The sequence below is a fragment of the Vicugna pacos genome, chromosome 18 (genome assembly GCF_048564905.1).
Source record: "Vicugna pacos chromosome 18, VicPac4, whole genome shotgun sequence".
Taxonomy (NCBI): domain Eukaryota; kingdom Metazoa; phylum Chordata; class Mammalia; order Artiodactyla; family Camelidae; genus Vicugna; species Vicugna pacos.
Window position 1 is genome coordinate 22,806,652 of NC_133004.1, and position 22,762 is coordinate 22,829,413.

The following is a 22,762-nucleotide window of genomic DNA, read 5'->3' on the forward strand; positions in this document are numbered from 1 at the left end:
AAGAAATGAGGTCAAACACCCCCTCTCACATGCTCTCCTTTCATTGGCTCCTCCAGCCTACTCTGCCTCCCTTTTCTATTTTCTTGATTTTTGATCCTTGTGGTACATTCCTTCACTGCCCTGCTCACTGTGGGCCCTTTAAGCACCATCAACTCAGCAACTGTCACAGGCGCTGCAACTGTCACAGTTTCCGCAAATTGAGTTCTGGATCCTTAGATCCCTGTAGCTTAGGAGAGCCTTAGGTACTAATCATGGCTTCTGATTCAGACCCCGCCTCTGAGGACACTGTTCAAGGTAAGACGCTGGTCAGCAGGCGTTTCGCGCCCGAGCCGTGGCAGTTGTCTCTGGTGCTGGGATGGTGGCTGCTCACCCACGGTCAGTGACGGACATGGTGCGCTGCGCATGCAAGCACTTTTTGGCTCTGTTGGAGAGAGCTTTCCAGAAGTCACAATGCCATTAAACCCTCTTACCTGTTTTTCTCGTACTTGCCAGCTGACAGAGATTGGGGGTTTGGTTTTGACTCTTGGCGTGGAGATTTTTCTGAGCCAAGTCGATAAAACTGTTGCTTCTCCACGTTTCCAGAAACTCATCTTAAGAGTTCAGGCTCTCCTGTGTTAAATATTTATCCAAACTGCGGATACCAGCAACAAATTCTCTTTGATAAATGGTTTGAGATATGCTTTATCTGAGCATATTCTCAGAAACAATAGTCAGGATTTATTAACTTGTGTGCTTCTAAGAAGTGACCTTTCGGTGATGTGGGCAGTGTATATATTACATACTAGAGGCCAGTTTTATGTATAGATGTTAGAGCGTATCAGAGCCACTCTTGTAACGCGAGTCCCCCCACCATTTTCATTCCAGCTCCAGTGTGCTGCTCTGCTCGTTACAACCTTGCGTTTTTGGCCTTTTGTGGTTTCTTCGTTCTCTATGCATTGCGGGTGAATCTGAGTGTGGCGTTAGTGGACATGGTAGATTCAAACTCAACGGCAGCAGATAACAGAACTTCCAGCGAGTGTGCAGAGCATTCTGCTCCCATAAAAGTTCTCCATAACCAAACGGTAAGTGCTCTTTTCCAAGCAAACGCTCTTAATCCTGAAATACTTCCAAGGAAAAATATGGAATTTATTCATCTTGCAGAGACCATGAACACCCTTATTTGGGGGGAACTGGGAAGAGGTAATTAGGTTTATCTATTTTTTAAAAATTCTGTTTTTAATGGAGATACTGGGGATTGAACCCAGGACCTCACACATGCTAGGCACACCCTCTTACCACTGAGCTATACCCTCCCCACCCACAAATGCTTTCTTCATGTAAACTCTGAGTCACTTCCTTTGGTGTTTTACCAGTCTTATAATAGGAACTGCTGCTGTGCCTTGATCTGTTTAAAAAGCAGTTTTTCAGTTACCTCCATAAACATACTCTCCTAGAAGAGAATTTGGGGAAAACCTGTCTGCCATCCTAGAAAATTGGATTGTTTTCGATGTTGCTAAATAGTTTTCATGGGCCCATTATTTAATAGCTGGACTACCTGCAACGTTTCTATTGCAGAGAATTTAGATCATCTCAGCTGCAGGAACATAAGAACAGGTCAATTTCTTTTCCAAAATTCTACCTGCTTCCTGTTATAAGGGAATTGATACGTGCATGTTCATCATTTGTTCAGAACTGAGTTTTACGCACTTTATTTTGCTCATCACGTGGGGAGACAATACGGAGGGGGAAGGGCTGGCATCCTCTTGTGAGTATATTTTCATCCATCTTCAGTGCTCACAAAGGAGCCAGGATGAGTCCCCTCTCCCATTTACAGACACGAGCGTTCAAACAGAAAGGAGGGCTTCTGTCCAAACAAGAGCACGTACAGAATTAGGACTTAGCGGAAACCCTGACACGGGACTTGGAGAGTGTTGCTGACTGTGTATTTGAGTACACATCACCCACCGGCCCCACCTAAACCCGTAGCTGCTGGAGTCTTCATGCAGCCCTGAAATTCTGCAGAAAATCTCCAGACTGGTAGCCTAGACACAGATAACTAGGAGTTTGCTTTGTATCTTTGCTTTCGGTAAGCGCTTCTGATGATCCAGCTACTGCTTATCTCCATCTGCTCTGTGTCGACAGTAAAATGAAATCCTGGGCGGTTCCTGACATGTTGGCTAGACGTTGTCTAGGTTACACGGCTGCGTGTGCAAAAGATGTCACATACTCAGTCACTAGATTATTACCCTGCTGTGTGCCGCTACTCACTAAAGGACGTTTCCCACTCACATGGCTTGGTTTAAATTCTTTCATTTAAAAAAATTGTTTTTTATTTGGGGGGTGGTGGTAATTAGGTTTATTTACTTATTCAGTTTTTTTAATGGAGGTGCTGGATTGAACCCAGGACCTCGTGCATGCTAAGCCCGTGCTCTACCACTGAGCTATACCCTCCCCCTAAATTCTTGCTCTTTTGTGTCGCTCAATATCCCTGTTCAAGTGCTTGGTCTGACATGGAGAGCTATTAATTATCTACATGTATGCACACGAGTAGCCAACACTGAGTGAACACTTAGTGTATGTCACACTTTATTTTTTATTTTATTTATTTTTTTGGTGGGACAGGTAATTAGGTTTATTTGTTTGTTTGTTTGTTTTTAACTAGAGGTACTGGGGATTGAGCCCCAGACCTCGTGTATGCTAAGCACACGCTCCACCACTGAGCTCTACCATCCCCAAAGGCCTTATTTATGGACCCTTTCCATGTAATCTCCCCAGATCACAAATCCAGGAAGTAATAGACCTGAGCCTGAACCCAGGCCTGGCTCCAAAGCCCAGGTTATGAAACATCAACAACTCACCCCCTAGTCTAGTTTCATGAAACAGCAAGCCCTCCTGAAACTGTGACTTTCAGTGATTTCCCATCCACTTCTAGAAAGTGCACGTCTGTATCATGGCGACCCACCTGCCGTGAAAGCCTGGACATTCTTCAGTCTGAAAGTGGTTCAGAACAACATTTATCTGTACTACATGCTAGTGAGAGAAAGGAGTCAGTCGGTCAAGGTCTTTAAAGGTTTATTTTTCCTCCTACTCTTCATAGGGTAAAAGGTACCAGTGGGATGCAGAAACTCAAGGATGGATTCTCGGGTCTTTCTTTTATGGCTACATCATCACACAGATTCCCGGAGGATACATGGCCAGCAGAGTCGGGGGGAAGCTGCTGCTGGGATTCGGGATCCTGGGCACCGCCGTCTTCACCCTGTTCACCCCCCTTGCTGCCGATCTCGGAGTTGGAGCCCTCGTCGCCCTCAGGGCGCTGGAAGGACTTGGAGAGGTAATTTTTATTCTGATCTGTTTTTCTTCTTACCCTACATCACTTTCTTGTCTTCTTAAAGGTCTTCCTTGGTATAAATATGAACCCAAAAATGCCACTGGAAGGTAACCAGGAGTTATTTTTTTAATTAGAAAAATGATCAACTGTAAACAACCTGAGTAGATTTTGTATGTGGTCAGTGAGGTCTTGTGCAGAAGCACCCCGAAATCAGAAGCTTTACTGGAAGACTAGAGAAGCCATTTTCGGGGGGACACATCATAGTTCCTTACCCACTCTTTCCTTAGGAGATAAGAAAATAAACCACTGTTAAAACCATGAAGATAGACCATCCTGTCTCTTGAACTTTTGCCTCCGTTTACCCCGGCTCAGTCACTGAGTGGACAGGTCTGAAACTCGTGGTCCACAATAGATTGTCAAATTCCCTTGTTTTTTTTGGGGGGGGGAGTACATAAGATTTTTGTTTATTTTTGTCGGGGGAGGTAATTAGGTTTATTTATTTATTTTTAGAGGATGTACTGGGGATTGAACCCAGGCCTTCATGCATGATAAGCGTGCACTCTACCACTTGAGCTATACCCTCCCCCTAACTTTTAAATTTGTTGTTACTCGTAGAACTTTTTCTTTATCATTTGTCCTTTTTTCTGGTCCTCTAACTTAGAGACAAATAATCTATCATTTTATGTAACTGTTTTTTTTTTAGGTTTTTTTGGTTATTAGGTTTATTTATTTGATTACTTCTCTTAAGAGAAGGTACCGGGGATTGAACCCAGGACCTCGTGCATGCTAAGCACGCTCTCTACCACTTAAGCTGTACCCTCCCCCTGTAACTATCTTCTTTTAGTTCAAGATTCTTCTGGCCTTCCTGCTGCTTTTAATATTGTTATTATTAACTTTTATCTCTGTTTTTTCTTCTCCTCCTAAAACCTCCACCATTTAAAATTTTTTAATTGTAAAAATTTTAGTCCTTATTTTTCTTTTCCTTTCTGCTTCTCTTTGCATTTCATCATATATATCTCCATCTTTAAGTAAGGGTCTCTTTTCATTTCTAACTTTGAACTTCTACCCTTGAAACCAAAGCATAGCTTTATTTTGCTCTCTTTCAATATTTCTTTAACTCAAGCAAGACAGTGGCTCTGGGTTTGGTGTATAGCATGAAGGTTATTTTAGATAGCGCTGTATCCTGCTGTGTTGGAAAAACACTGACTGGAGTCATACAATCAGAGTTTGAATAATAACTCCACTGAATCTAGGTTGTAATATAATATGTACAAGGGTTATACAAATACAGTATATATAACGTGTAGCATAAACATAATATATAAAGTACCTGCGCCATCCTCAGTCACAGCTTAGACGTGATGACAGTTACTAGAAAACTATGGAAATTGCCAGGTGCTATTTAAGTCTAAGCTTTGATCACTCATCCGAATGTTCTTACTGTGTCCTTATCAAATAGAGATGTCCTAATAAACCCATCTTGACTACAAAATAAACTCACCCCTATTACCAGGTTCCTCTTCTCCTTACCTCAGTGAAGCATCTGTTTTACAGATAAAGAAACTGCAGTCCTAGGAGGTTACCTAATCTTTCTGAGGCTGCACAGCTAGTGAGTGGCCCCAAGGGGACCTGTGACTCCGCTGCTTTGACTCAATCAGAAGCTATTGAAGGAGTAGGTTCCCTCCCCACCCCCGCATCCTGCTCTCCCACGGTCTCTGCGGGCCTCCCTGCCTCCACTGTTCTGTGTCCCCTCCCTCACATCAGCCACTGACATGCTTAATTGAAGTGTAGTTGACATGCAGTATTACGTTTCAGGTGTACAACGTGGTGATCCAGTTTTCAAAGGTTATACTCCGTTTATACTTACTATCAAATATTGGCTGTATTCCTCATAATGTGCAGTATATCCTTGTAGCCTATTTATTTTATACCTAGTAGTTTCTACCTTCATCCCCTGCCTGTATCTTACCCCTCCCTTAATTGGCATTTACTAGGCTGATCATCACCAGAAAAGAAAAAAAAAATCCATAAACACTCCAATTGAATTCATCGTTTTTTGGGCAGGGCCACTTTTTCCTGTTGATCAAGGTCAGTTGGGATATTCTTCCAGTGTCCCACAGTATGAGCTGAGTGTTTTTAAAAGTTAGTTATTGGCGGCGTTCCCATTTCATTCACTGATAAAGTAGCAAAATTAGCCTTGAGAGGGATCCCTTGTGTCATCATTCAGCACGTTCTTTAGATTTATTGTAGCCCGTACCTTGCAGTTCTCAAACCAGGTGACAGAACCCACAAGTCTGTGTTCAGGTGTGGAAAGAACTTCATTATGAGGTATTTTCACTCAGTACCATAGAGACAGCTCTCTCCATGAAACGTGATTCGAGTTTGAGTCTTTACGCAGAATTTTCTCTGGCCGCAGAATACTCAGGTGAATTTGAAGCATTAACAAAACTGCTTGTGTGTGACCAGAAATCTCTCTCCCCTCCCCAGGGTGTCACATTCCCAGCCATGCACTCCATGTGGTCGTCCTGGGCGCCCCCCCTCGAGAGAAGCAAGCTTCTCAGCATTTCATACGCAGGTGAGATAACTATTCTTTTACAGATTTTTGCTACAATTTGTTTTCTACACATCAGCCTCGGGGGAAGGGTGCGCGCTGGAGTCACACAACATCAGGTACTTCCTTTGAGGGGAAAAGAAAGTTTCAGGGTATCAATTTATCAGTAATTTTGCTCTTTGGCTCAACAACATAAAGCAGTGTGGCTTCACTGACTGTCAATTTCCCATCTGCCATCATTTGTTTCAAAACGTGCTGCCCTTTCAGATGTTGGTATAGAGAATGTTTTAACAACAACCAAAACAAACACAACAAATGAAAAAGGACAGTAGCTGGAAAATTGAACACCTTTGTGCTGAAATTGTGACTTTTTTTTTTGAAGAGTGATTTTGTTTAGGTCTTTTTTGAGGGGGAGGTAATTAGGTTTATTTATTTATTTAATTTTGAAGGAGGCCCTGGGGATTGAACCCAGGACCTCGTGCATGCTAAGCATGTGCTCTGGTGACTTCTGATTTGATCATCTAATGAGCATATCCTGACTCCCAGCCCCTCCCATCAGACACTTTTGTTCTGTGCTTTTACTCAGTATCATTTTAATCTATAGCTTTGAGCTCAAGCATTTATATATGAATTATAACTTTACCAGCTCACACATTGAATGAAAACTTTTTGACCTGACTGCTTTTAAATACGGTGGTTGAGAAAGGCCTCTCTGTTGTGGCTTTTTAAGCTAAAATCTGAAGGCTGAGGAGGAACCAGTCATGCAAAGAGCAAGAAGAGCCAGTCAAAATGGAATGTCCAGGGGAGGGTATAGCTCAAGTGATAGAGCAAATGCTTAGCATGCATGAGGTCCTGGGTTCAATCCCCAGTGCCTCCTCTAAAAATGAATAAACCTAATTACCCCCCCCAATAAAATAATTAAATAATACAACAAATAAATACAACATAAAGCTCTTTGAAAAAAAAAAAAAAGAATGACACGTCCAAAGGCTCTCAGGCAGGAAGTCACAAATGCTCAGGGTTAGAGAAATAGACAAGGATCGGGGCCGACAGGCCACAGGGAGGGACGTAGAGTCTTTTCTTTTTTTTCCAAAAATATGGTGGGAAGACACCAGAAGTTTTCAATCAAAAGAGAGACATGTTCCCATGTACATTTTAAGATGATTCTTGCAGGTGTGTGGAGATGGACGTAAAAAATCTTACAAGACGTTCAAGAGCAGGAGTTACCCATGGTTCCCCTTTGCCTATTGAGTAAAGTCTAAGCTCAGACTGGGGGTCGGGATCTTTTCCCGTCTTGACCACTCCATTTCAGCCTCCTGGCCGCTGGACAGAGTGCCTGGCACCGAGCAGATCTTCAATAACTTCAAGCCTTTCCAGCCTTTATCTTCTGTTTCTTTCCTTCACATACTTGAAGTTCCCAGACCCACTTTCTGTTTCCCTCCATCCATCCCTTTGCTCCCCGTCGCACCTGCCTCTGTTTTCTTTCTTACCTCCTTTCTTGTTTTGTCTTTGCAAAGTCTCCAGCTGCTTCTGCATCTTTTCCTGACCTCTGGAGGTCAGAGGTCATCTGTCCTGTATTTGAACTTGAACATTGCTTTGTGACATCCAACACTTTCTAACATGTAATAACTATTTATTTGTATTTATCTCCTATATAAGACTAAAACTTGAGAGCAGAAACAATGTCTGATTATTTTAGCTCCCACTGTGCTTTAACTAAGATGTCTTATATTTGGTGATTAAAATGCATTTTATTATTTATTGAGGGGGAGGTACAGCTCGGTGGTAGAGTGTGTGCTTAGCATGCACAAGGTCCCGGGTTCAATCCCCAGTACCTCCATTAATTTTAAAAAAAGATAATATTAAAAAAAGTATTATATTATTTACTTATCTGAAATAGTTGTCTATAATATATTGGGGGCAGATTAGCTTCATTCTTATTTTCATCGGGGTTGCTGCAACTACGTTATGTTTAGAGACCCTTTTTGAGCCTGTTCCCAAACACCTGGCTTTCTAACCCATTTGCTAGTAATGTGGCATTGACTAGCTCATGTTGTAATAGATCTTCTATTGATGGACACCTTCTAATTCATCAGTAGCTACATATTGTAACTAATGAGACTACACATCAATGTATGTGTTTTACTTATTTTGGGTTTTCCAGTAAATGATCCCTTAAGAGAGCGGGGTGTTCATTGACATTTGTGGCTCATTCAGCTCCTGTAGGATTTAATCTGCTCCTTCTTTCCCCCTTGTCTGTTACGATCGTCTACAGGCAGTCGACTCGCCCCATCTTTGTTCATTTCTCCCCAGAGTTTACAAACTCTTTGTCCTTGTTCCAGGAGCACAGCTTGGGACAGTAATTTCTCTTCCTCTTTCTGGTATAATCTGCTTTTATATGAATTGGACATACGTCTTCTACCTTTTTGGTAAGTTTATTCAGAAATGTATAACCTACGACATAATGCAACAATCCAAAATGTAATTGTGTTCTAAAATTAGTTAAAAACATGTACTCCAATTCACTGCAGTCACCATCTCCTAAACCACAGAGCTCTCAAACACATACTGTTACCTATTTTTCAAGTTTATGTGGATAAAATGATCTAGCTGAGTTGTGACCTGATGTTAACATTGGAGTGTTTGTTCAGTAGGAGCTGCTGCTGAATCCAGGACTTAATGCCATGCTTGCTATCAGAGATTACTATGTTTATTATAAAGATGTGTATTTTGAAGATATTTCTTCTCAAGCAAAGTAGGATGCTCTCACTTGGAAATTTCAATCTTTTGTGTTTGTTTTAGTCCCAGGGCTTTTATTTCTCAGTCTCAGCAGCAGGATGATACACATATTTAATAAGTTAGATTACCACATAAACATTTATGCAGGGAATGTGTCTGCAGTCAAAACAAAAAACAAATCAACAAACAAAAGCAAAGACCTGTGGAAATAATAGATTGTAGAAATCTGTTTTTTTTTTTTTAAGAATATTTGTCTGGTAGACCCTGATAGGCAGAATTGTACCTCTTCAGGTGCAAACTTCCAATTATAAAATAAGTCCTGGGATGTTGTTACCGGGTCTAAACTCACTCTGCTTGCCACACAACAGGCCAGTAAATTGGGAGACGAGGTATTGGGGCAAGGAATAACGACTTTATTCAGAAAGCAGACAGAGAAGATGGGGGACTAATGTCCTGGAGAACCGTCTTCCCCAAGTCAATTCAAGGCTCTTATACTAAAAAGGGGAGGGTGGGTGTGTTGATTGTTGCAAAACTTCTTGGTGTCTGAATCCTTTGTTCTTGCAGCTGTCCACTTGGGTCAGGTCAGGATGTTCTATAAACCTCCAGCAAGACACATGATATTTTCTGCTGTGCAATTTTTTATGTCTATATGAATGGAAAAGTGTTACACCCTTAAAGGTCAGAGCCTTGAGAATGAGCTATCTATTTCAGGCTCTAGGCAACATTGTTTTACCAAAGGTGCAGAACCAGCATGACTAGGCACTGGAAACAGAGCAGAGGGTTAGAGCTAAAGGAACAAATCTAGTATGGGGTAAAATTTGTTCTTCTCTGTAACAATGTAAGGTACAGCAGCTGACTATAGTTAATAATACCGTAGTGCATACTTGAAGGTTGCTAAGAGAGTAAATCATTAAAGTTCTCATTACAAAAACAGATTTTGTAATTTTGAACACTGACAGGTGGTACTTGACATATTGTAGTGAGCATTTTGCAGTGTGTATAAATATGGAATCATGTTGTATACCTGAAACTGGTATAATGTATGTCAATTCTACTGCAATTTTTAAAAAGCTTGTTCTCTTCAAAATTTATAGAAAATAGTACATATAGTAACTATTTCATTGAATTATGAGAGGAACTTGAAGACTAAGCTAAAAAAAAAGAAAAGAAAACTAATCTGAAACCAATTACAATGAGTTTATAATTACCTTATTTTTTTCAAGGTGTAAAAATTGCTGTTGGTGTATTCGAATTGTATTTAACTGTTACTTTTCTATTTTAAGGTATTGTTGGAATCATTTGGTTTATTTTATGGATCTGGTTAGTTACTGATACACCAGAAACTCATAAGACAATCTCCCCCTATGAACAGGAGTACATTCTTTCATCATTGAAAAATCAGGTATGGACTCTGGCACATTTTAAAAATAATTTCAGAATCTTTTTTCCTTCAGAATTAAGATACCAATTTTAAAATAGATATTTATGTTGTGCATACTTTAGGCAAAGTAGAGCAGGCAAATTAAATAAATGTACAAAGTATTGGTTTGTTTTGTCTGAGAGATTCTAATAGTTTCTAGATTAAATATATGGAAAATTACTTTTCTAAGTTATTTTAAACCTTCTAGAGTAATGATTATCAAGTGGGTCTTCCTTGTCTTTCTTCTTAATTAGTAGAAAATAAAAAGTGCTGTTTAAAAAGGAATCATAGCTGCATTCTAAATGTTAGTTTTTAGGGGGGTGGGTATAGCTCAATGGTAGAGTGTGTGCTTAGCATGCATGAGGTCCTGAGTTCAGTCCCCAGTATATCCATTAAAAAAAAACCAAAACCTAATAATAAGTAAATAAACCTAATTATCTCCCCTTCCCCAAAAGTTTTTTTAAAATAAATAAATAATAAATACAAAATAAATATAAAATAAATAATTAAATGTTTGTTTTTAGAAAACTAGTGTATTTTTATCTGTATGTTAAATGAGCATGATTTAACAAGAATGACAGCACATTTACTGGTATATAATATGATGTACACCTGTTTGCTCCTCTAGAGTAGATCTTTAGAAAAAAATTTATGCTTACTGAAGCAAAATGTATTTCACTTAATTGAGCACAATGGCAAGTCAGAAATAAAAGTCTGTCCTAATTTAATATAGTAAATTCTCAAGCCATGGAAACAAAATGCCTGCCTTTTGTGGAGATTAAAAGAAGACCATAAGAACATGAGGAAAAATTTAAATATATATAGTCTTTTCTTGAGCATTTTAATGGCTTCAGAGTCACTGTATTGGTTTAGGAACAAAAAATACTTCATGTAAAACTTTTCTTGCCCATTAAGTTATTATAATTGATAGTATTAATTTTCATATATAGTAAACCAGGCAGTAATTAAACATTTACTTATACACATTTAAGTGGGGTTTTTTTTTGGGGGAGGATTAGGTTTATTTATTTGTTCCTATATTTATTTTTAATGGAGGTACCAGAGATTGAACCCAGGATCTTGTACATGCTAGGCATGCGATCTACCACTGAGCTATACCCTCCCCCCACATTTCAGTTTTTACATTTGGCTACCAATGTCTCTACATTCTGCTGAACTTTAAGAAATATGGCATCCCTTGGTCATTGCCAAAGACTGGCCAAAGCTTAGGAGAAATCACTGATGAATATAGTAAAGAAAGCTACTTGGAGATCTCATTGTTCTCTGTGATGTTAACCAAATAGCTCACCCACCTTTTCCCCCAAGGAACAAATAAAAAGAATTTGATGCACCTGGAATACTACGCACCCATAAAAAAGAACGAAATTTTGTCTTTTGTGACAACATGGATGGATTTGTAGGGTATTGTGCTTAGTGAAATAAGTCAGAGAAAGACAAATACTGTATCTATATGTGGACTCTAAAAAATAAAACAAACAAACCACTATTAAAATAGAAACAGATTCAGAGAACAAACTAGTGGTTACCAGTAGAGAAGGGGTGGAAGAGGGGAAAACAGGTGAAGGGGATTAAGAGGTACAAAGTGCTAGATGTAAACTAAATAAATTACAAGGATGTAGGTTGTGTAGAGCACAGGGGAAATATAGTCAATATTTTATAATAACTTTGCATAATCTGTAAAAATACTGAGTTACTATATTGTACACCTAAACTAATATAATATTGCAAGTCAACCATACTTCAATTTAAGAAAAAATTTGATATGTTTTCTCACATTTTTCTCAACATTGATGGTCAGTAGCTTGCTTCTTCCATTACTTCATTTTTACCATTATTTTTATGAAATTATGAAATCTTTCAGTGTATCCAGATTCTGTAGAAAGGTAGCTTAGTGTGTCCCCAGATATGTCCATTATCCAAATTCCTGTTGCTTACATTTGACAGGGAGTCTTTTTTTGTGAATTTATACATGGAAGATAACTCAAATATTTGTTGAAATGACCTTCATTCAAGACTAGCCTACCTATAGTCTAGAAGATTTTGCACAATTGACAAGAAATAAATTTTTGTTTTATCCTTTTCTGCTTCAACTTGTATGAAAAAAAAAAGCTGGTTGAGCTATTATTACTAATTTAATGATTCATTCTCCATATAAGATTCAAGACCTCATTCATTGTTCCTTCAAAAATTGCCTTGTTCAAATATCTAAAGAAAATTTCCTTTCAAAATGTTCGCTGGGCAAAGAATCTCTGAGCAATTAAAAAAGTTCCTTCCCAGTTTATTTTCATTTATCAGCAGTGCATTTTAGAAGAATATAGGGCTCGGATAAGAACTTTTATAATGTGTTTTGCCAACATATAGGTATAATGAATTCATAGAGAGGGTGGAAATTGCTTGATTGACAAGTCACCTCAGACATAATGTTTTAGAAACAATAGCAAGAGGGTAGCTTCTGTTCCTAGAACATCAGAAAAAGCTAGACCTTTATTAAGGTCTTACTGTAAACGTTTGTTGTCCTTTATGGTAGCCACTAGCCCTTGTGCCCATAAATTTTAATTGTAACTAATTTAATTAAAAATTCAGTTCCTTGGTCACACTAGTCATATTGCTTAATTGGGGAATGCAGAACATTTCCGTCATCTGCTAGAAGGTTCTGTTAGACAGTGCTACCTTAAAACCTGGAAGGATTTTTTTTTTTTAATGTCTGCCAGATAATTGGATAGTTTCTCCTAGTAATATTTGAAAATTCATCTTTAACGTGAATGTTTTTACAAATGAAGACTTTCCTCCCTAAAATATAACTTATAGGGGGAGGGTATCGCTCAGTGGTTGAGCCCATGCCTAGCATGCACGAGGTCCTGGGTTCTATCCCCAGTAACTCTGTTAAAAAAGAAAGAAAGAAAGAAAGAAACAAACAAACAAACAAACTTAATTACCTCCCCACAAAAAATAAAATAAAATAACAGTTGAACTGACATTTTAAAAAATAAAATAAAATATAACTTATAATGTGGCAATACTATAAATTGATCTCACAATCCTCATTAGGAGAAAAGAAAACTATTGCTTTGTGCCCAGTTTACAAGTGAACACTAACATGTACATATCACATTCTTCCTTCTAATCCTCTGACTCCGTAGGCCACATACTCACTAAATAAATAGCTAGAGAACCTGCCGACTGTCAGGCTGTTCTTTCCAACACCCACCCCCAGCTTTACTGAGATACACCTGATACATTACACTGTGTAAGTTTAAGATGTACAATGGTGATGATTTGATACACTCACATATTACAAAATGATGACCACAGTAGGGTTACTTAGCACCTCCGTCCCCTCACGTAGTTACCATTTTTTGTGTGTGTGAGAACATTTACTGTCTACTCTCTTAGCAGCATTCAAGTATGTAATAGAGTATTGTTAAGTACAGTCACTGTGCTGTACGGTAGATCCCTATAACTTACTCATCTTATAGCTGGGAGTTTGTCCCCCACCCTCCAGTCCCTGGCAACCATCGTTCTGTTCTACTCTCTTAGCCTGAGTTCAGCTCTTTTTGATTCCACATATAAGTTATTCAGTATTTGTCTTTCTCTGTCTGACTTACTTCACTTAGTATGATAATCTCTAGGTCCATCTATGTTACTGCAAATGGCATTATTTCATTCTTTTTTATGGCTGAGTAGTATTCCATTGTATAAATATACAACTTCCTTATGCAGTCATCTGTGGATGGACATTTAGGCTGCTTCCATGTCTTGGTTATTGTAAACAGTACTGCTGTGAACATTGAGGTGCATGTATCTTTTCGAATTAGAGTTCCCTCTGGTTATATGCCCGGGAGTGGGATGGCTGGGTGATATGGTAATTCTGTTTTTAGTTTTTTGAGGAATCTCCACACTGTGTTCTATAGTGGCTGCACCAAACTATGGCTGTGGCTTTGATTCTCTTGGTCCAGGGTAGAGTCAGGCCACCACTCCTGTAGAAGAATATATGTTGCCCCTCCTTCTCTCCCCCCGCACCCCCTGCCTCTTTGATAGATAGTGGAGAACCTAGAGGCATAGCTACTGTTGCCGAAAAACCAGCCTCTGTACCCCAATGGCCAAATTGAGGCTCAGAGGCAGAGTTTTGGGAGAATCAGAAAAGAACAGCTTTATTGCTTTGCCAGGCAAAGGGGAGTCACACAGGCTAATAATGCCTTAGAGACTGTGACTCCGTCTCGGCATTGGGGTCCTGAGGTTTTATAGAAAAACTGTACAGAACAGAAAGGTCACGACAATCAGGGCATTTTCTGGGGGTGGGGGTGCTGTATTCTTCTTAATCTTGATGAATCCACCTGGTGTCACAGAGAAACTCCGGAGGGTCTGTTCATTCTCTGAGGCTGTCAGCCGGTGAGCACCTTCCTGGAGCACAGCTTCTGGGTTAAAGGATGAGCTGTTCTGGGCAAAGAATGTATAGGGAGTGGAGAGCGTGATGGAAAGGTTGGGGGCTGTTGAGCACAAAAGCGGCTGAGCAAGCAAAGAGGAAAATGGAGGTTTGTCAGAGAAAAGAAGAAAACAGCTGCTAGAGTTTTAGACCATAACGCATCAGCAGACAGCTTAGCATCAGGGGAGCCGTTTCATTAGTCTCCTGCTCCTTCACTACCAAGTCAGATCAAAAGTCCCTGGAAAAAAGGCGACAAGGAGGTGAATGCTGGTTCTTCCCCTTTTTGAAATAACCATGAACCCTGGAGGCAGAAACATAGATGTTCCAGCTTTTGAGGAAGACACCGCAGAGCCTCAGTGTGTAGGAGACGCGTGGGTCTGATGCCCAGACCGGCGGGCTCCAGTTTCCTTAATCCTGCGTTAGCACAGCCTGGGGCTGTGCGGGAGGAAGGGAAGAGGGGTGCCCGTCCGAGTATGTGCAGATTTACTTTGGTTATCCACATGTACTACTGTACCTGTGTACATCCTAAAGCTTATATAAAAATAGACTTTTTGAAAGGTGAATAAGATGAAATAAACAGAGTACACAGAAGTTTTGAATTTTACTGGGAAAAACCTTTTTATCACTTAAAAATGAGTAATGATAAGGGGGAGAGGATAGCTCAGGTGGTAAGAGTGCATGCTGAGCATGCCCGAGGTCCTGGGTTCAATCCCCAGTACCTCCATTAAAAAATCTGAATAAAAGTAAATAAATAAATAAGCAAGCAAGCCTAATTACCTCCTCCACCCCAAATATTTTTTTAATTTAAAAAAAACCCAACTGGCTAGTCGAACCCATACATTAATCCTGGCAGGCAGGTGTGAAGTGGAATATGCTGTCGCCCTGCACTGAGGGCAGGCCAGCAGGTGTGGTGCCACTAGCCCCTTGGAGTCGGGGAGATCCTACAGTACGTGACTGTGCACACTCCAGGGCTGACCTGTATGTGAAATACTGATTCAGCTTAATTTCTTTTTTTAAAATTAAAGTGAGTATAACCTACTGTACAGCACAGGGAACTGTATATCCAATTTCTTGTCATAACTTATAATGGAAAAGAATCTGAAAAGAAAATATTTATCTGTATGTATATGTATAACTGAATCACTTTGCTGTAACTCCTGAAACTAACATTCTAAGTCAACTACACTTCAGTAAAAAATTTTTTTAAAAAATGAATAAAAGCAAGTATAGCCAGAAGCTCTGTTCTGCCTTTCCACACCACCATGGATTCTCTTGTACACCCCTGGGGTGCTGACACCCTGCATTGGAGTCACTCCGGGTGCCGGGAGAAAGACCCTGCTGTTCCACAGTTCCTATAAGTCATTGTAGTTGAATAAAGATTGGAGAACGAAGGATGAATCCTAATAGGACTTCCTGTCTCTTTCCTTCGCCCTGTTATGTCAGCCTCTGAACTCGATTATTAAACTGTTCTCTATTTTTTGAGGTGGAGAAATTAATACTGCAGTGTCCTCTGACCTTCAGAAGGCATATTTTGTTTGACATGATAGCTCTGAGATGTCTTGTCTGTTTTTTCTTCTCATCTGAATCATGGACTCTCTATTTTATTTTTTATTTTGGAGGAGGAAGTAATTAAGTTTTCATTTTTTTTTTAGTGGAGGTGCTGAGGATTGAACCCAGGACCTTGTGCATGCTAGGCGGGCACTCTACCACTAGAGTATACGCTCCCCCATGGACTCTCTCTTGCTGTTTAATATTTCAAAAGAGTTGTTTAAAACTGGCATTTACTCATCAAGGTTGGTAATGTGTTCTAGGTGGAATTTCAGCTGATAAGGTACAGATTTGAACACAGCATCAACATGGCTGGAGCTTATCTTAATTACACCTTTTTTTCCAGCTCTCGTCTCAGAAGTCAGTGCCATGGATCCCCATGCTAAAGTCACTGCCACTGTGGGCTATTGTGGTTGCACATTTTTCTTACAACTGGACTTTTTATACTTTATTGACATTATTGCCTACTTACATGAAGGAGGTCCTAAGGTTCAATATTCAAGAGGTAAGGAAAATTAAGCATCTTCTTCTCACCAAGACTACACAGAATTTGTTTTTTATCTGCGTGAAACTCGGTTACTTTGCAACCTCTGTTCTGTTCTGATACACTAAATTCTAGTATCTCTAAATCTGCTCTTTTGGGCCTGGCTCGTTCTTTTCCTCAGTGTGTGTCAAGTCTTGATTCGGGGTGTCTTGGCTGGCAACACCTTTAACCATAAAGGTCTTGCCCATCCCCAGTCACTGGTCAGGATCTCAGATGATAAATGCAGGTGGCACCCTAGTCCCTTCCTAAAGGGACGGCAGCAGGATTCTGCTGGCGGCCGAGAGGGAGGCGCGACGTGCTTGATTGGAGGTTGCTCTGCAGCGTGATCCAGGCGTTGGCAGAGCTGTGCTTGTAAAACTGGGTATGACGGGCCTTCCTGAAGCTGCCGGTTCCTTTTGAACTCATCCAACTGAGACAGTTCCTATTATCTCTGTTGATGGATTTTGTCTTTAAAGAGATGGAAGAAAAGCTTTAAAGAGAAAGCGGCAGAGTTTGTAAGAAAAACCAGTAGTGTTTTTGCTTTCAAACTGAAGGATAAGTCAAGACCTAAATGTAAGAGCTAAAATGATAAAAACTCTTAGAAGCTGTACATCTTTGGGACCCTAGACTAGGCAGCAGTTTCTTACATGTGACACCAAAGGCACCAGGGACCAAAGAAAAAAATAGATTGGACCTCATCAAAATGGAAAACTTCTGTGCCTCAAGAAACACTATCAAGACTGAAAAGGTACTGAATGGGAGAAAGTATTTGCAAATCCTGTGTTTGATAAGGGTCTTGTATTCAGAATATAGAAAGAATTTATACAACTCAATAATGAAAAGATAAATAACCCAATTTTTTAAATGGGCAAAGGATTCGAATAGACATTTGAAGATACTCAAATGATCAAAAGCCCATGTAAAGATGCTCAACATCATGACTCATCAGGGAAATGTGAGTCAGAACCACAATGAGATACCACTTTACATCTGTTAGAATAAAAAAAGGGGGAGGGAGGGTATAGCTCAAGCGTTAAGAGTGCATGCTTAGCATGCATGAGGTCCTGGGTTTAATACCCAGTACCTCCTCTAAATATAACTAAATGAACCCGATTACCTCCCCCTCGTAAAAAAAAAAGAAAAAAGAAAAAAAACCAGGTGTAGGTGAGGATGTAGAAGAAATGGAGCTCTCATATATTGCTGTTGGGAACGAAAAATGGTGCAGCCACTGTGGAAAATAGTTGGCAGTTCCCTCAAAAAGTCGAACATGAAAGACTCAGATATAGAAAACAAACTTATGGTTACCAAGGGGGAAAAGTGGGTGGGAAGGGATAAATTGGGAGTTTGAGATTTGCAGACACTAACTACTACATATAAAATAGATAAACAAGTTCCTACTGTATAGCACAGGGAACTATATTCAATATCTTATAATAACCTATAATGGAAAAGAATTTGAAAAAGAATACATATATGTATGACTGAATCACTATGCTGTATACCAGAAATTGACACAACATTGTAAACGGACTATACTTCAATAAAAAAGAATGCAAAAAAATTTTTTAAAGTTAAATATGAAGCTTTTTTTTTCCTTTCTTGCAGAGTTGGGAGGAGGTAATTAGGTTCATGTATGCGTTTATTAAGTAGAGATACTGGGAATTGAACCCAAGACCTCATGCATGCTAAGCAAACACTCTATCTCTGAGCTATACCCTCCCCCCTAAACTAAAATCTTTTATCTTGCATTTTCATACACAAAAAGGCATTTTCTTTCTGAATCAAAATTAAAAGAAATGTGAATAGAGTTTGAAAATAATCTTCTTGTATAGCAGCCTCTTTTTTAATGGATTTTTTTCTTGAAAATCAATATATTACATTCAAGAAATGAGCTTTGTTCAAAATAAAGTTTGCTTTGAGAAGCATTGTATTTAAAATTGTAATCTCATTAATTAAAAGTTTTAGAGCTCTTGATCCTTTGTTACAGTCTTGCTTTTTTATATAAGCTTAGTTTCATTGGTTACCTTCACTATTTTTTTTGCATTCTTGTTTATTAAAGTAGTTTACAATGTTGTGTCAGTTTCTGGTGTACAGCATAATACATATCCATACATATATTCCTTTTCAGATTCTTTTTCATTATAGGTTGCTACAAGGTACTGTTCACGTTTCTTTTTTCCTAGTTATTTCCCTACTGTCCCTATTTCTTACAGCTCAGTGAGAGTTAGGGCAGTATCTGTTACCCTGTTTTGGATATTTACATTTTTGAATGACTTTTTTGAATAAATGAAGACGATGAACCATAACCATGAACAGAATGCTTAACAACTGTGGAAGCTGCCCACGGATGTATAAATGTTGAAGATTTTAGTAGTTTCAGGTTGTTGGCAGAGTTTTTAACCAGTAGAACTCTTAAGTGGAAAAATTCAGTACCTCTGATAGATTACCGGGCTTACCCGACCAGGGAACGAGGCCAAGATCAGAAAATTCGCTTCCCTGTTTGCTGCAGTTGATTCGTGTCTAGGATTCTGCCACAAATTATGATAGATGTGACCTCACTATGCAGAATTAGAAGTGGAATAAAATTTAAAGAGGACATTACTCAGCTTAATACCAGAAGGAAACAAAAATCTTCAGCCACAGAAGCAGAACATTTAAAATATTGACAAATTTTGCTGCTCTGTACCATCCGTGATGCTTAGGTCGAATTATTACCAGATTTAAATACCACTGGTAAAATGTCTTTCTACCTTTTTTTGTATTTGTAAACCTCTAGCAGGCACACCATCTCTCTCAGACTATAAAATCATTCGTTTTTATCAGATCTGGGCCGCTTGGTCTTGGCACTTCAGGTTTGTGTGGAGGAAAGCTGTGAATAGAAAGCATTTTTCTTTTTTCTGTGTATATTTTCTTCATTTTATAGAATTTGTGATTTCCTAAAAAGCTGACTGTCAAATCATTTCCTACAAAGCCAGTAACACATTTCCACGATTAATTCTGTTTCCTATCTCCTAGCGTTTTCATTTTGTTTAGGTGGTAACTCACAGGAAAAGAGAAAAAGTAGAGCTCTCCCTGTCACCTCACCTCCCCCTGTCACCTGGCCACCTGTCATCTGGCCACCTCGGTCCTCTGCTCAAGCATGAGCTAGTGCCCCGGGCACCTGACCTCCATGGTGCTCACCTTAGAATAGTTCATAAAGTTCTACACTTGACTTGTGTGGCTTTCAGTATCTGGCTTTTATTTTATAATAAAAAAATTTTTGTAAATATATCAGTGAAAACTGCTCAATGGGGAGAATCCATAGGCTGATAAGAAGATGTCTTCTCTCACTGAAGCCACAGCCCAGGTCCCAAAGTAACATTCAGGATTCGCTTGAGCACAGCTCTGGTTCCCTCTGAGACAGGCTCTCTGGGACCACATTGAACTGAATCCCATCATCCTTCTAAAAACCTGACTTATTGACTATAGTTACATAAAAGCAGAATTTTGCTGTATATTTCTTTTGCTTTCAAACGTGTGTGTGTGTGTGTGTGTGTGTGTGTGTGTGTGTGTGTGTGTTGTTTGGGGTCTTCCCCCCTCCGTAGTTAACCTTGAATCATCTTATTCCTTCCAGAATGGGGTTTTATCTGCAGTCCCTTATTTTGGCTGTTGGTTATGTATGATTCTGTCTGGCCAAGCCGCCGACAACTTACGGGCAAAGTGGAATTTTTCAACTCTGTGTGTTCGGAGACTTTTTACCCTTATAGGTAGGTGAAGGGGAATACGGTTTTGCTTTGGTTTACAATGATTTACTGTGTTTATAATGCAAGGCAAAATTAAAGTGATAATAGTCATTTTTGGTTCCCATATTGAAACAGTATGTTTTAATGCATGTAGAGCATTTCTGTACATACATCTGGTTCTTTTCAAACGATGCATTTTTGAGGATTAAGATTTACATAATATTTGGTACCTCCATTAAAAATATGTAATAACAATAATAAATAAACTGAATTTCTTCCCCCTGCCAAAATAGAACCCCCAAAAACAAAAAAAGATGGATAATATCCTATTATCTCTCCCATACTCTTGTAACTATAACAAATGGCTTGCTTTGCTGAGTGTCTTCCCCAGAATTTTATAGATCACTTTGTTTTCAGCTCTAAGTTTGCAATGAAAATAAGATTTTGAGGTCTCCATCCCTTTTCTAAGTGAATACATTTTAAATTTGAATCAAAATTATATACTAACATCGTTATGTCAAATGAGGAGCTATCAAAGAATTCCAAGGAGCCTTAAACAGTCGTGTGTTTCAGACTCTGATTTCAGAAAAGTAAATTTTAAAACCATTGAGGACAGTTGTTCAAGTAAATAGGGACCCTCTAAGTCGCTGGCGGCTGTGTTTCAGTCATCGCATTGTGAAGGGCCCCGTTTGGTGTAATTCTGCAAACTCCTGAGCACCGTCACCTAGAATGTGCTGTTCTGCCCCCTGCTTCCTGTCCTTGACCCGCAAAAGAAATTTTTCCACGTCTGCAAGTGAAATAAATCCCTTTGGATTTCATTCGGTTTTCTCTTTTTCGGCTTTCTGTGGACCTGCCCTATCCAGTACTGCAGCCACTAAGCCATGTGTGGCTATTTAAATGTGATTGAAATGTTAAAACGAGTTCCTCTTTTGCCGTCTACGCAAATACATTTCCCTCATCACAGAGGAGAACCGGCAGCCCGCGCTAGCCAAGTCCCTTCCTGTATTGTATTTTATGCTCCACTGCCTGTAGTAAACTACACGAATCGTCTTCAGGTGTCAAAACCCAGCTGGACTGTTTTCCTCACTTTATGCGACAATAGTTCTGTCTTTGGTTTCTCTTCTTGGATTATGTGAATTTTGAATCACACATTCTGTGTCAACCGTTGCTTCTCTCCAGAACTGTATTTTCCTGTCATCCTCTTGCTCTTTCTTCAACATTGTAGAACTTTAGCTGAGTCCCAGTCATCTATATAGACTTAATAACATTGTATAATGAGATTTTCCTTTTACTTTTATGATAGTTGCTTTAATCTTGCATGTTTTCCAGCAAGTTTTGTTTCATGAAACAACGTGATTTAAATTGCGTCTTCTAGTTAGTACAGTGTTCCTCCGGTAGGTGGCAGTAATATCAAATCTCTCAGGTTTGTACTGTATTAAGTAAAGTAGTACAAGCAGATATTAATGCCGGGGCCTCTTTTTTTTTTTTTAATAACTTTGTAACTCCAGGGATGATTGGCCCCGCGGTATTCCTAGTAGCCGCTGGATTTATAGGCTGTGATTATTCCTTGGCCGTCGCGTTCCTGACCATATCGACAACCCTGGGAGGCTTTTGCTCCTCCGGATTCAGCATCAACCACCTGGACATCGCGCCCTCGTGAGTACTGACATAAAGATTGGTTCTGACTGACTGTAAATCACCTCCTTTCATCGTGGTGAGGCACCCAGCACATGAAATGTACCACGTTAACCATGTGTAGGTGTGCAGGTCGGTGGCATTAAGTACATTCACATTGTTGTGCAGCCATCGCCCCCATTCAGCTCCAGAACTTTCTCATCTTCCTAAACTGAAGCTCTGTCCCCCTTCAACACTCACTCCCCGTCCCCAGCCCCCGGCCCCCAGCCCCCACCACCCTACTTTCTGTCTCTCTGAATTTGACGACTCTGGGAATGACTTTATTATTTTTTTCAATTTAAAAAAATTTTTTAGGAATGACTTTAAAGTCTTAAACACAGTTTCAGTTTGCACGATCATTAAAGCATGACGTTCTTTTTTTAATTTAAACTTTTAACCATCATCACCTCTGCCCCCAATGTTCCCTCGGAAACATTACATACAGCACATTATAACTCATGTCTGTCCGCCCAGTGAGAATAGGGGTTCCATCTCACCATCCTCGGGGCTCACACTGACCCCAGTGCATTCGAGGACAGAATCACACAAAGGAGACCCAACTTTTTGAAGGAAAAAGGAGAGACTATAATAGGGGACAACAATGCAGATCAGGGAACAAGGGAAAGCCTTTCTGAGGAAGTGATATTTAAGCTAAAGCCTGAAGAATGAGTAAGAAGAAATTACACAAAAAAGAAGTTGTACTCCAGACAGAATTTACACTAGAGGAGGAAGGAATCGGGGCATGTCCCGGGCTGCCTGGGCTGCCATGACACGATACCACAGACTTGGGGGCTCACACGACAGAAACTTATCTTCTCACAGCCCTAGAGGCGA

At 39.7% G+C, this 22,762-nt stretch overlaps 1 protein-coding gene across 3 annotated transcripts in view; it reads left to right on the forward strand.

Moving 5' to 3' along the window:
- Positions 1 to 22,762, forward strand: part of SLC17A5 (solute carrier family 17 member 5) — a 51,631-nt gene that overhangs the window by 11,894 nt on the left and 16,975 nt on the right. For 2 of the 3 annotated variants that reach the window (XM_006204339.3, XM_072942652.1), the window contains exons 2-9: positions 865 to 1,061; positions 3,077 to 3,310; positions 5,795 to 5,882; positions 8,201 to 8,287; positions 9,881 to 9,999; positions 16,356 to 16,514; positions 20,146 to 20,278; positions 21,763 to 21,910. In XM_006204339.3, coding sequence (XP_006204401.1) covers positions 865 to 1,061; positions 3,077 to 3,310; positions 5,795 to 5,882; positions 8,201 to 8,287; positions 9,881 to 9,999; positions 16,356 to 16,514; positions 20,146 to 20,278; positions 21,763 to 21,910 — 1,165 coding nt within the window. Of the gene's footprint in view, positions 1 to 223; positions 295 to 864; positions 1,062 to 3,076; positions 3,311 to 5,794; positions 5,883 to 8,200; positions 8,288 to 9,880; positions 10,000 to 16,355; positions 16,515 to 20,145; positions 20,279 to 21,762; positions 21,911 to 22,762 lie in introns of those variants that run through there. The other variant, XM_072942653.1, reaches the window with a different exon arrangement.